The following is a 13,054-nucleotide window of genomic DNA, read 5'->3' on the forward strand; positions in this document are numbered from 1 at the left end:
TCATTCATTCCTGCTTTTTCATTCCATAGTTGAGCTTTTCTCAAATATCAGGTCAGGTCCTAAGTAGCTTATATCAAAAACAGAAAACAAACAGAAACAACTTCATATGAAGGAAACCAGTAAAACTGCTATGATTCTATGTTAATAAAGTCTTTTAATTATTTTGAAAATAGAATGATTATAGGTATTCTAACAAATTCTTACATTCAGTGTGATCATATTAAGAAAATTAACTTTAGAAAGACTTACTTATTTACAGGACTGTTGCCTGTTTAGGCAACTCCTGAAGTGGAAGGACATGGTGTAGATAACATGCCATATCCATTTGTCTTGGGAATGATATTTTTATGTTATGTATTTTACCTTCCCAATTAACTGTACCCAATCCCAAAGCATAATGGTGAGGCTGAGGGAAGGATCTCAGAAATGTTTTTGAAAAATGCAGCTTGAAGACCTCGTATTTGGTATAGAAAAGTCACCACACCTCTCCTGCCTACTGGGTTAGTGGCTTAGTGAAAGAACAGTAAAACCAACCAGTCAGCACTAGGAAGCCATTAGATGAAAGATTATACTGAAAGACGAAGGATCAGCAAAGGACACTCTTTCATAGTATATAACTGAATATGTTAACCAGTGCCAAAGGTTGTTTTAATTTCTGTGAGGAAAAAAGCGTTAAAAACACTTAAGAATATCACAAGTTATTGGGAAATCCATTGTACTTCAGTGGATTATGGACTGTTCCATTGATACTGAAATCTTGAAATAAGATGCACTCTCAGACTTGGAATTATAGCAAAGATTACAGAGCTTCTTTCTTTCTCCGGGCTCTCACAGGCTCCATTACAGCAGGCACTTTTGGAAAAGCTCTGTTAATTAAAATGCTTTATTTATATACTAATTTTCATCCTATCTTTCAAATGTGAAAGGGAATTAAATATGAAATGGCTAATTTTAAATGTCAGGGTTCTTTTTTTTCCAAGCCAACCTTACATTAAGAACAGGAATCCCTGTGCCAAAGAAATGGTTCCCAATTATGCCATCATGGGTTTTGTTATACATTGTACAGAAGTCAACAAAACAAGTAGGTAACAGGACCTGCCTAAATAGCAGCCACCCTCATTAAAATCAGAGAATTAATCAGGGGGTGATTGAAGGAAGCAATGCTTCATAGGCTCCCCCTTTTTCTTCTTTTCTAATCATAGAACAAAATATGTTACATAAAAGGATCGGAACTATTATGCAGTACTCAATTAGAGGGAGGTGAATAGGTCTCTAACATGCTGTTTTATCAAAAGAGCAGACTGGTGTTTGCATGACTGTTGTTTCATTACAGACCCTGTCATTAATTCCATGTGTCAATACTGCCCTGTAGTACACAGAGCAGACAAGAAAGAAGAGCCCTTGAAAACAAGGGAATGATTTTTGAGTCGTTATCAAGCTAAGTGGCAAGCGGGAAGCTGAAACTCGTATAGGTAAATTCGAAGGGACTCTTGGGAGATCTGCAAGTGGGAAACAAGAATGCATTTTACCAACTGCTTAATTATGTCCTGTTTTTCAACAAGTACACTTGAATTGAATGCTTTGTTTGTATTGCACAAAAACATGTGCTGTGGGCAAGAGTATTCTCTTGTTTCCAGGTCAAGTAAGGTGTTTTATACACATACACATCTGGCCTATTCTATAATGTGCTATTGGGTATGTTAGTATCTGAGCCCCAATATTGCACTGTCATTTCTGGGAGAAAGAGTTATGTAGGAACCAGAAGCCTAAAAAGTGGAACCTTCTCTGAGGTCCTGAGAGGTTACATAAGCCCAGGCATCCCAGAGGACCATACTTACAGGGAAATGGTGGCTCAGGAAAATGTTGAACTATATCTGGGGAAAAAAAAGACAGACTATAAAATTTTAAATATGGTATAAATCCCATAATCTCCCACCCCTAAATCTTTAAGAAAGTACTTTTTTGGTTTCCATTAGCAGTCCTAAGGGTTAGGCTGGGGCAAAATAAGGTTTCCTTTCTTGGACGTGCTTTATCTGTGTCCTCGTGCCTGGCCAAGCCCTTATAGATTATGGTTCCTTATCGTTTAGTAAGATCAAATTTCTAAATGATGTTTCGTTCCAGTTGAACATTCTTGGAGGCTTATCTCTTCCCTGGCCAGATGCCTGATCAGATGAGAAGCCCGCCATGATACTGTCACAGTGCCTAGAATGGGCTCTTTATCCAGTAGACATCACTGTACTTTTTGATGATAACGAGGGCAGTCTTAACTTGTGTTAAGGCCTGTGTATAGCATTGAAGGTAAGTATGAAGGAGTTATTGCTATGTGAATATCTTAATCCTGATGCACATTTCAATATACAGTATCTTCGTTTAACCATGATCTACATATATCTGACACCTAGCCATCCTTTTTAGATGGGACCTTCATAATTTAGGACCAGTAACTCTTCATGAAATGGCCTGTTTATTGAGGGCCATGATTGAATTTAGATCCTTCCTTGTAACATTTGCCATTGCTTTGATTTACTTTTGGAATCATTCTAATCATTTGCTGGTAGCTTTGCAGGAAGGACTTGTGGTCTTGGTGTATGTCAGTGACAATTAGGTAGGCTGCTGTGTTTGACTCTTAGGTTTAGAAGATCTTGATTAGAAACAAAAGCTTAGCAGTATTGAGTTTTAGTGTCTTAAAAACCTAGCAGCTTTTTAAGTAGATCAAAATTATTTAGTAGCCTAATATTTAGACTCCTAGAATTAGAATCTTGGGGATCATCTTGTCCAACCCCTTCATTTTATATAGATGGGGAGACTGAAGCCCAGAGAAGGAAATGACTTGCCCAAGGACACCCAGCAAGTCAGTGGAAAATCTGAGACTAGAATCTAGACCCACTGGTGCCCCATATATAAGCAGCTGAGTCTATACTAATTAGTGGTTGGAAATTCCAGGTTGTATGGTACAAAGAGGGCCTTGACTTCGGGACTGTCAGAATGTCTGATGACACTGACTCATCAGGGAAATAACTGCAGTTAAAATAATATGAGGATGTTTCCTGGCAAATGGTTCTCTACCATTGTCCATTTATGCTATGACCCATCTATTATATTCTTTCAATAAACATTTACTGAGCACCTACTATGTGCCCATCCTATACTAGATACTGCAAATCACAGCCAGATAAGACATGGACTCTGCCCTCAAGTTGCTCACAGTCCAGTAGAGAATGAGAAATCCCTGGAAAGCATTATGCAGAATTTCCTGTAGAATGCTAATACTTTTCCTAACTGCAAATCTTGGTGATGAAAGTGAACCTTCTACCCAAAGATCCAGCTTTTCTCTTGGTCAGGGTTTGTTTATTAGGAGTCCCATAAAACACCATACCTTTTCTTTCTGTGAAAGTGCAAGATAATACCAACTGCAGCTAAATTGAGTTCATAAACACTTTTTGAGGATCTACTATCTGCAAGGCACTGTGCTAGACACATAGGGATATGAAAATGAATAAAGCATAGAACATTTTCTTTTTAATATGTCAAAGGAATATTGTTTTATAGCCTTCAATGTTTGTAATGAGAATTATTTTTAATAAATATTCTTAAATATGGGACCCTTGAAATAGAAGACAAAAATACCTCTGTACTATAATCCAGACTCGTCAGCCCAGGATTTCAAAGTCTCCATCCAAATCCTCTTTTGTACCCCATATCTGTTTTGAGCTTTCTTTTTCCTTTACCTCTGCCAAGCCAGCCTGCTTGCCAATCCCTGCACACAACTAACTCTTGCTTCTGTGCCTTTGCTTGACTAATCTTCTGCTTCTGGGATGCCTTTCTCCCCATGAATCCATGTCCATCACTGCCATTACAGTCTGGCCCTGAGTCCATCTCCTGCCGGGAGCCTGTGATCAGCATCCCCATCTCCTCCGTGTCCCTCCCATGTGTACATAGCCCATATGACTGGTGGAATAACGGTTCTGTGGTATTCATGAATGCTTCCCATTCTCTGTCCACATCTTGCTGATCTAGATACAACAGATCTTATTAAATGAAACAGTTTAGTATAACCAGGTCATTTATCAGACCTTTTAGGAGTAAGTCTCTATATCAAAGACTTCATTTTGGTATTTGTGGGCTGTTATATGATAGAGAGGAAGATCAGAATCGTTAAGATGGGGGTTTGAAAAGTAAGCCCGGAGTCCATAAGAAAAAACAGTAGCATATCTGTAAGTGATCCTCTCTCCTTCCACTCCCAAACAGGATGAGAAATCGCCTTTAAATACATTTCAAATACAGTAAGGGTGTATAGAACTGTCAAGCTAGGGAAAGCAGGGCTCTGCCTGTTAATCATCTCAAGCTTGTTGATCTGCTGTTCTGTAATTCCTTTAATATTGTTTAATGTGTGTGTGTTTTACCTTCTGAACTGACTAAAAGCTTCTTGAGGACAGGGACCATGTCTTTTATTTGCTTCTGCATATTCTTCTCCCACTTATTCCCAAAGAGTACCCTAACAATCTTGTGGAAGCCTTCCTTCCATAAACACATAAGGGACAGGAAATGCATCTTGTGGGTTCCAACTACATTCCGGCCATTGCATTATGCACTTTTTATGTATAATGACCTTTCACCCTCATGACAACTCAGTGAACTGGGTATTCCTATCCCAATTCTACAGATAAGGAAATTGAAGTTCAGAGAGTTCAAGGTCTTACTGCTAGTGAGTGGTAGATCCAGGATTAGAACCTAGGTCTGTCTGATTCCAAAACCTATATATGCCTTTCGCTATACCACAATAATAATAACTAATATTTAGGACTCCTTTACAGTTCATAGAACTCCTTCATCTGCACTATTATTATTGCAATTACTACTACCACTGCTGGTACTATTACCCCTTAAGTCATCACTAGGAAGTAGGTAGCGCTAGTATCATTAACCCCATTTCACAGATGGGAGTACAGAGACTCAGAGACTTGCCCAAGATCACACAACTGGTAAGTGGAAGAGCCAGGACTTCAGACAGACTTCCTGACTCTAGATCTTTTTGTTCTTTCCACTGTATCACATTGCTGCCTTAATTTATTTGCATGAATGCATGATTATGTGGCCAGTTATCACTGACACCTCTCCTACAGGAATGTCAGTAAGACCAAGCATCGCATGGAGCCATGTGGAAAAGACAGTAATTCATACCCTCAGAGGAGCTTCTATGTTAGTAGAGGGGTGATACATAAGACCTAAAAAATAAAGCCTTGAGAAGAATAGTTCACAAATGAGAATTAAAATATGAGCCCCTTTATTCTATAGATGAATTCCCATAATTTGGCCATAAAACTTTTGTAATGTTCTTAATTATTTCTATTATAAAATTGGATTAGGGAGTGGGGTGAAATCGGTGGACTTGATTTGAAAATATTCCTCCTGGGTTTGGATGAGAAAGTGCTAGCTACTTTGTGCAAGCTGGTAGCTAGCTCCCGTATCATTCTGTTACCAAAGAAATGCTGGAGTGTTAGGAGTGATGGCATATCCACCCAGCAATTCACTATCTTGGTAGAATTCCTATAGTCTCATCTGCTGATCCGACTTCTACCTACCCATACCCTTCAACCCCACCCCCACCTTACTGTACCCTCAGTCCACCAGCCCCTTCAGACCTTTGAACTTTCTGATCCCTTAATGTTTCACCCCAGAAGGTGATCCCCTTCTCCTTTGGTATCGATTATTAGTAAACAGTGTCCAGTATCACAAAGTCCTTCAGCACCATCAGAACTAGGAAACAGTTACCAAAGTATAGATATGTATAGTATGTATTCGTGCTGAAGAGAAGTTTCAGTGGAAGCAGATCGTTTTCTGGTTCCTCTAAGCATTTCTCCCTGGTTGTCATGCAGAGCTGTTCGCTGTCCTGAAAGATGTCAGCGTCTGCCCCCCGCCCCCGAGCTGCTGCACCTGCTGTGCTCTTGCCGCAGCGAGCGGGTCGCCGCCCACGTGGCCATCGGAGCGAGGCTGCAGCCACACTCTGCTCCTCACCCCCCCACCTCCGCCCTTCCAGCGGACCGCAGCTCTGCCCTGGAAGGAAGGCCTTTCCTTCCTGCAACCACAGCCATGATCCAGCTCTCTGTCTCCACTCACGCCGTTACTGTTACAGTGACATCCTCATGGCTCGTCTCCCCGCCGCAGTTTCCCCTATTCCAGTGTGTCTTTTGCACTGCTGCCAGAGATACTTCCCTATAAAACAAACCTGATGATAGGGCATTCCTTACAGGCTAAGACCCGAGCTCCTTGCTTTAGTATTCAAGACACTTGACTACTAGACCCCAAACTACCCTTGCCAACTTGTCTCCTCCTTCACTGAACCTCACCACTCCCCAAACACTGGGCCCTGTCCCAGCTTCATGGGAGCCGAGAAAGAAATTGACACAATCCAAAAAGGTCTACAAAGAAAAATCACAAGTAGTTGGGACCATACAGAGCCCTCCACACAGACTCCTTAGCCTGAAAAGATCTGTACTATCTTCGCGTGGCATAGGACACCTCATTGGAGGTGTCGTTCCCACCTTCCCCAGGCAATTTGGTTGATGCTTCATCTCAGGAGCTGTGATTTCTTTTGTTCATGATTCTGTTACAGCATTTACCCCATTTTATGTTCTAAGTTATTTTTCATGTATATGTTTCACTCACTCCTCAAGGGCATCAGCTGTGCCTAGTCTTCCTTTTCTTCCCAGTATATGACACAGTTCCTGGCACATAGTCCTTGAACAGCTGAACTCAGAGTGTGTTCCTTCAGTGCAGTTATAGCAGTTAATCCAGATGTGTGTGCTGCAAAGAGCACTGGACTGGGATTCAGAGACCTATGTCCCAGGTCCAACTTTGCCATTAGATATGTGACCTTGGGTAAGTCACTCCAGTCTCCTTTATTAAACAAGGGGGTTGGACTAAATGATCTCTAAGGCCCCTTCAACTTTAAGTTCTATGATTCTGACCCCATTTCTTGGATCAGGAAACACATTTCCTACTTTATAGTATTTAGCAGCCTCAACCAGTCAACCATCCACATTACTCAAATAGAGTTTTCAGACTCTCAGCAATAGTCTTCTGGTACTAGACAGAGCTGCTTGATTAGGTTCCTGTTGACTTATCCAGTGACCACTGAGCTGTTCTTCCCCTTCCCCAGTAAGTTTCTCTGCAGCTATAACACCGTCACACTGCTATGTGGCCGGCCCTTCCGAGGGGAGCCCTTCTTTGTGCTGGCCTAAGGGACAACAGCAAGGAAGCAGAGGGAGAGGAGGTTTTATCATTTTCCTTCACTCCAACTCCCACCAGCATTACAACTGCTGCCATGTTGGTTCTTGTTGTAGACATGTTTTTAGGGGGTGATGCCTGTTTCTGTGAGAAGTAAGTTTTAAGCAGCTCATGTGCCTCTTCAAGGCTCCTTTTAAAGTACCCTGCTGACTTTTTGGGGTGGGAGGAGGACTAGAGTTAGCAATTCAACATGTACATTTGACATAATCTCTATACAATAAATAAGAGCCTATGAAAAGATTAAATAAATCTTCCTTAATGCTTTTTGATTGGCTTAATCAATAATTAATCATCTTTAGATGAGGCTGTAACTTGTGGAGTAGATATAATTGGATTAGCTGAAAAGAGGCAGTTGGGGAGCTTTGAAGAGATTAAAATGGCTGTCAATCCCATAATTAAACTGCCACAAACAAAAGCAATGGTGTTTTTTAAAAAGAAGGAGAGAGAGAGGAAAGAAAAGGGAGGGAGAAAGTTGGGGAAGGCCAAATGATTTGAAATCAGTAAGTACTTATGTATCACTAGAGATTGGAGAGGCAAAAATCAAATGACAGATTTATTCCATTAAATGAAATCCATACGTATCAAATCAGCCATTTAATTATATGCCTGGTCCACTGGGACAGCTGAAATTTTGGCAGCTTCGACTTCACTAAAATAAATCCACAAAAGGAAAAAAATTATTAAAAACAGAAGAGACCTGCTCCTTGTCCTGAGCCCATTTAGGCCTTGACTTTTCATACTTTTAATTGGCTTAGTAGGTTTGGCCTGTGTGAATGAAGTCTTTTATCTCCCTCTTTTTCTTTCCATACCTCTTTCATCTTTCCTGTTACAAACACACAGAGAGAGCTTGAGGAAAAATACTTTGGTTTTTAAAGACTTTTCTTTTTTTTAAAGGATGTGGATTTGGGTGGGGGGAGGGGGTGTGTGTGATGCTGGTGAATACTTTTTTTTCTTTCTTTTCTCTCTTTTTTCCAGAGAGGAGTTGCTTAAACCAATGGGACTAAAACCTGATGGGACAATAACGCCTTTGGAGGAAGCACTCAACCAGTACTCTGTCATCGAGGAGACCAGCTCTGACACAGACTAAAAGCATCACCTGCTCAACTCTCAGTATTGCTTTTATCAGCATCTTTTCTCTGTAGCTCCAGGGGAATCTTTTCTCTAAAACATTTATGCCCTTGCTTTGGCTAGAAACACATTAACTGGTTTACTCATTGAGAATCCAGCATATTTAAGAAGTGATCCTGTGTTTTTGCGATATTGAGGCATTCATACAGAGCTGCAGTTAGACGGAGTTGCAGGGACTAGGAACAGAAAAAAAAATAATTCCATTTTGTCAAGATGGAACTGAAGGACTTCACTCTATAAAGCAGCCCTGGTTGAATCTGGCAGTTCTGTTTGCCAAGATTCTTAACAGAAGATTTAGCCGTGTCCTTCCTCTCACTTGTGTGAGCTGCCTTTGCTGAATCTCTCCAGAGACGGAGGCATGTGAGAAGCAGAACGAGCTGCTAAAAGGGGGCTGAGGCAAGTGACTTGTTAGATCAGGACTGAGTGAATGGAAGCCAAGCAGCTGCTCCATAAGCGTAGCCCAACTCTTCATTTCAATTTTGTATAAATCTATAGAAATGCACACACACGCACACACACACAACAGCCCCGGACCTGCAAACTGATTACATTCAAAAAGTTTGTATGTCAGTTATCTAGAACTTCAGAATACATTTCTCCCTATAAAGTTATAAATGATGGTTTAGTTCTGAGGCAGCTACAAATGCCTATTTATTCCCTAATAACCTGAACACTAGTACCATAGAACTGAACCCCCATCTGTATCACTGCATGGGGAGCATGCATTCTGAGGTCTAACATAGGGGTGCCTCCAACCCGGTAGAGGGAATGGGGACCCCCTGGGTACGGGGAGTTCTTTTGAGCCCTCTGCTGAGGGCGGGGGAGTCAGCAGCACCCATTTGTACATATAGGTCACTCATATGTCACATGTTTTAAATTGGGGACTGTGTGTGCTTGTGTGTGTCCTACCTTTCTACCATATGTGATCAGTTTAATGGTAACTTTATTTATTTAAAAAAGAAACACAAATAGTTACTGTTAAACTGATTAAGGCTGTTTATTTTTACTTTTAGAATTGGTCATATGAAGTAGAAAATGAATCATGCAATAGACAGTGGGCCTAGTTAATCAATGGCCAAAGTTGAAAAGGGGTTGGTTTCCTTTTATATATATATATGTATGTATGTATATACATACATATATATATATATTTATATATATATACACACATAATGTGCTTAACCACTGCCTTTTAAAACGTTAAATTAAATAAAACATTGGGGTTGATTCAATTTAGCTATCTGTGTGTGTTTCTTTATAGATACATGGGGTAAACAATCCTGTTTCACAGTTTGTGCTTTTTTAAAGTGCTTTTACATCTATTATCTCACTTATAATAAATAGCCTTTCTAAGGATAAAGTACATGAAGTATTAGTGAAAATGTCGTTTATCCAGAAGTCACTTCTCTGGCAAAAGTACAAATCAGGAATTCAGTTTTAAAAAGCCTTAGAGCTGCCAAAAGAGATGGCAAAGTTTCTTACAATTTATTTATAGGAGAGATCCCTCAAGAATCTCACCTTTTGCCTCTTTACTAAAATTTGCATATATTTCTAACATGTTTAGTTATCTGACTTCCAAGCCCACAAAACAAATGGCAAGGAGGAGGCTGTTAGATGGAAAGCAGCAAAAAGCCAACTGAAAACCGGATAGGAACGTGGGGAGAATGAGAACTACTCGAGGCGTCATAAGTCTGGGACCATCTGTTTCCCAAAGGACATTCTAGTTGACCCAGAAAGTATCTGTACAACAGTATGGCCTATAAACTAATTCTTATAACGATGACCTTGTGTTTCTTTTAAAAAATAAGGATACTCTATAAAAAGACTAGGAAGAATACAGTACATTTTAGGATTTTTATCCAAAATAGCTGGAGTGTAAGTTATGCGTGACCCATGTTTTAACAGTAAATAAAAAAGAAACTTGGTAATTCATAATTTTAGATTAAGTGAAAAAAAGTTTAGAAAAAAGAATTTAAGTATTTTTGTTACTTCATTCTACAAATGCATTTTTAAAGTATTTTTATAATTTCTGCAATTAAATAGCTTTGGCATGAGTGTCGGCTTACCTAAATGAAGACATGTTTAATGAAATACCATCTTGCCAGCTTTATGCAGAGTGTTTGAACAGTCCTGTTTAAGTAGCTGTGCTCTTCTGCTTTCAATGAGTTCTGTTTCATTTTGAGTTTCCCCATACTGGGCACTAAGCTTTGTTTTGAAGAGGGAATTTGCAGAGGGAGAAGATGAAAGTGACCTCATCTTGCACACGGAAAGAGAACTAACATCTGTTGATTGCTTGCTCTGTGCTGGGCTTTTTATGTATCTTATCTTGTGTAACCTCATCACATCTCACGTTAGAGATCATCTCTGGAAAGCAAAGTAAGTTACCCAACATCACAGAGCAAGTAAAAATCTAACTCTGGCCGGCCTGACCCCCAGCACCTCTCCTTCCCCTTCACGCTGCCCACCTGGGTCCATGTTGTGCCCCTTTATGACTCTGGAATGCTGGGAGAGTGGTAATTCTCAGGCCATTTTAAGCAATAACTATTTCAGCAGAACTGGTTTAAAGAACTTATTAAGCAGGGAGGTGACCTGAATGAAGTTAAAGTGTGAGTAGGAAACTTGCTCAGTTAGTACTGGATTTCAAATAAGGACCTGGAATCCTTTAGGTCAGAGATGAGGGCTGCAGGCTCCCCCCCGGCCCCCCCCCCGCCACCCTGACCCTCGACATCTGCCTGGCTCAGTGGCCTGCAGTGGGGATGGTGAGAATACAGTGGCCAACTGCACTCTGCAGGTCCCTGTGTCCACATCCCTCCCAACCTTTAAAACGGTATGGAGGAGCGGGTTCTAAAATAAGGCACTTGAGCTGCTGCTTTAGAGTAACAGTTGACAGACACTTGAGACCCCCTTCACACAGCGGGTGGTCCTGGCAGGTGCACAGGACGGATGTTATTGTCCCTCCTTTATAAATGAAGACATAGGCAGAGGCAGTACAAGTACTCAACATCCCCTTACTACCATCAGTCTTGCCGCCTCCCAGTACTAGGTGTCTCTTATATTGACTTCCCTTCCCCTCCCCCCCATTATAAAAGTAATATATGTTCATTGTGGAAAGTTTGGAGAATACAGGAAATAATAAAGTTAATAATTCACCCCAAAACCCACCACCTGAGATAATCTCTGTTAATGTTTTGGTGTATTTCCGTCCTGTGTTTTTTCTATGCCTATATAATTTATTTTACTACAAGATTGGGATCATGCTGTATTTACAGATTTGTACCCTGCTTTCTTCTTTAACATATTGTAAGCATTTTCCCATGTCAATAAATATTCTTCAAAAATTAATGGCTATATGATATTCCATTATATGAATTGTGGTAAACACTAGTAATTGCTTACCCAGTATTCTTCTTCCTTGCTAACAGAGGTGACATCATGACCTATCCCTCCTCCCCACAAAAAAAGGTGCCCGCTGCCTTCCTGGGAGGCAGCATGAGCCTTGTCAGCACTGAAGAGCAGCAGGAAATGGAATGGCACCAGGAAGAGCAGACTTGCTCTGTCATACACAGTCTAGCAGGAGCCTCGGCAGCACAAATCATGACACAGCTAGATTAAGTGACTAGATAATTCTATAATTTTTGTTAAGGAGAGGCGTTTGAAAATAGCAAGGGATCTAGATGACTTTAAAAAGTCTGCATGTGAAGAAAAAAGATGTCAATCATGTTTACTACTTGGTAATCCAGTCACTGGCATTAATTTTCTTGGAGATATTCTTCACTGCAAGTCCAGAGGTGAAAGAGGGTACACAGGGATGGGGAGAGACATGTTAGTCTTTCAAGAAAAGTAAGGGGACACCTGTCAGAAACTACTGGGTATGTGGCGAGCACAATATGGAGAAGGAACAAATGAATGGTGTTCTAGGAACAAATCATATGGGTGAGGGAGGAAGGAGGGAGGGATTTCTAACAACTGCCATAAGTGAGAAGATTCAAGGAAAGGGAGAGGTTTCTAGAGAGGACTTAGGAGGATAGGAGGATGTGACTCTGATGCACTATGCCGAGTCCCTGCACCAAGTCTTCAAGAAGCATCAGAGCAGCCTTTCTTAAAGGGGTGGGGAGATTAAGCCTCACTTCCTACACCATGCATTGTACATAGTGAATTAACTTTCCTGTGCATCTAGAATAGTGTTAGCTACATAGCATCCTCGATGGAGAGAAAAAATAGTCACTCCAGTCCAGAGTTCTGTGGTTCAGGTGAACCCTGGTTGAGAAAGGCTATCTTAAAGAAAAGGTCAAAATTACTCTGCAAGGCTTCTAGAGTCAGATTTGTGTTTTCTTTTAATGTAACACAGGGAAGATCCTGGGCCCTAGGGCTCCAGCTGTATCCAGGTCTCACCGACCTGTACCTTTTCTGCATTGAACATAGCAATTACAGCTGTGTATACTTACTGAGCAATTACTGTGCCAGACACTGTGCTAAGCACTTTACGTGCACTTTCCAATTGCATCTTCATGACACTCTTACGAGATAAGTACTATTAGAATAACTCCCACTTTTCAGATGAGAAAACTAAGGCATAAAGATGTTAGGTACTATGTGCAAGGCACACAGCCAATAAGTAGCAAAATTTGAATTCAAACCT

General features: G+C 40.7%; 1 protein-coding gene across 7 annotated transcripts in view; it reads left to right on the top strand.

Moving 5' to 3' along the window:
* The window catches only part of RIC8B (RIC8 guanine nucleotide exchange factor B), a 116,025-nt gene extending 106,378 nt beyond the window's left edge, over window positions 1-9,647 (top strand). For 2 of the 7 annotated variants that reach the window (XR_005021503.1, XR_005021506.1), the window contains 3 exons: window positions 1,334-1,472; window positions 2,122-2,298; window positions 8,263-8,381. Coding sequence is in view for 2 of the 7 variants with exons in the window: in XM_036865922.1 (XP_036721817.1) it covers window positions 8,263-8,374 (112 nt within the window). In the remaining 5 variants the exon portion in view is untranslated. Of the gene's footprint in view, window positions 1-1,333; window positions 1,473-2,121; window positions 2,299-8,262 lie in introns of all 7 variants that reach the window. The other 5 variants (XR_005021504.1, XR_005021507.1, XM_036865922.1 and 2 more) reach the window with 3 other exon arrangements.
* Window positions 9,648-13,054: the final 3,407 nt, after the last annotated feature.

The sequence above is a fragment of the Balaenoptera musculus genome, chromosome 10 (genome assembly GCF_009873245.2).
Source record: "Balaenoptera musculus isolate JJ_BM4_2016_0621 chromosome 10, mBalMus1.pri.v3, whole genome shotgun sequence".
Lineage (NCBI taxonomy): Eukaryota > Metazoa > Chordata > Mammalia > Artiodactyla > Balaenopteridae > Balaenoptera > Balaenoptera musculus.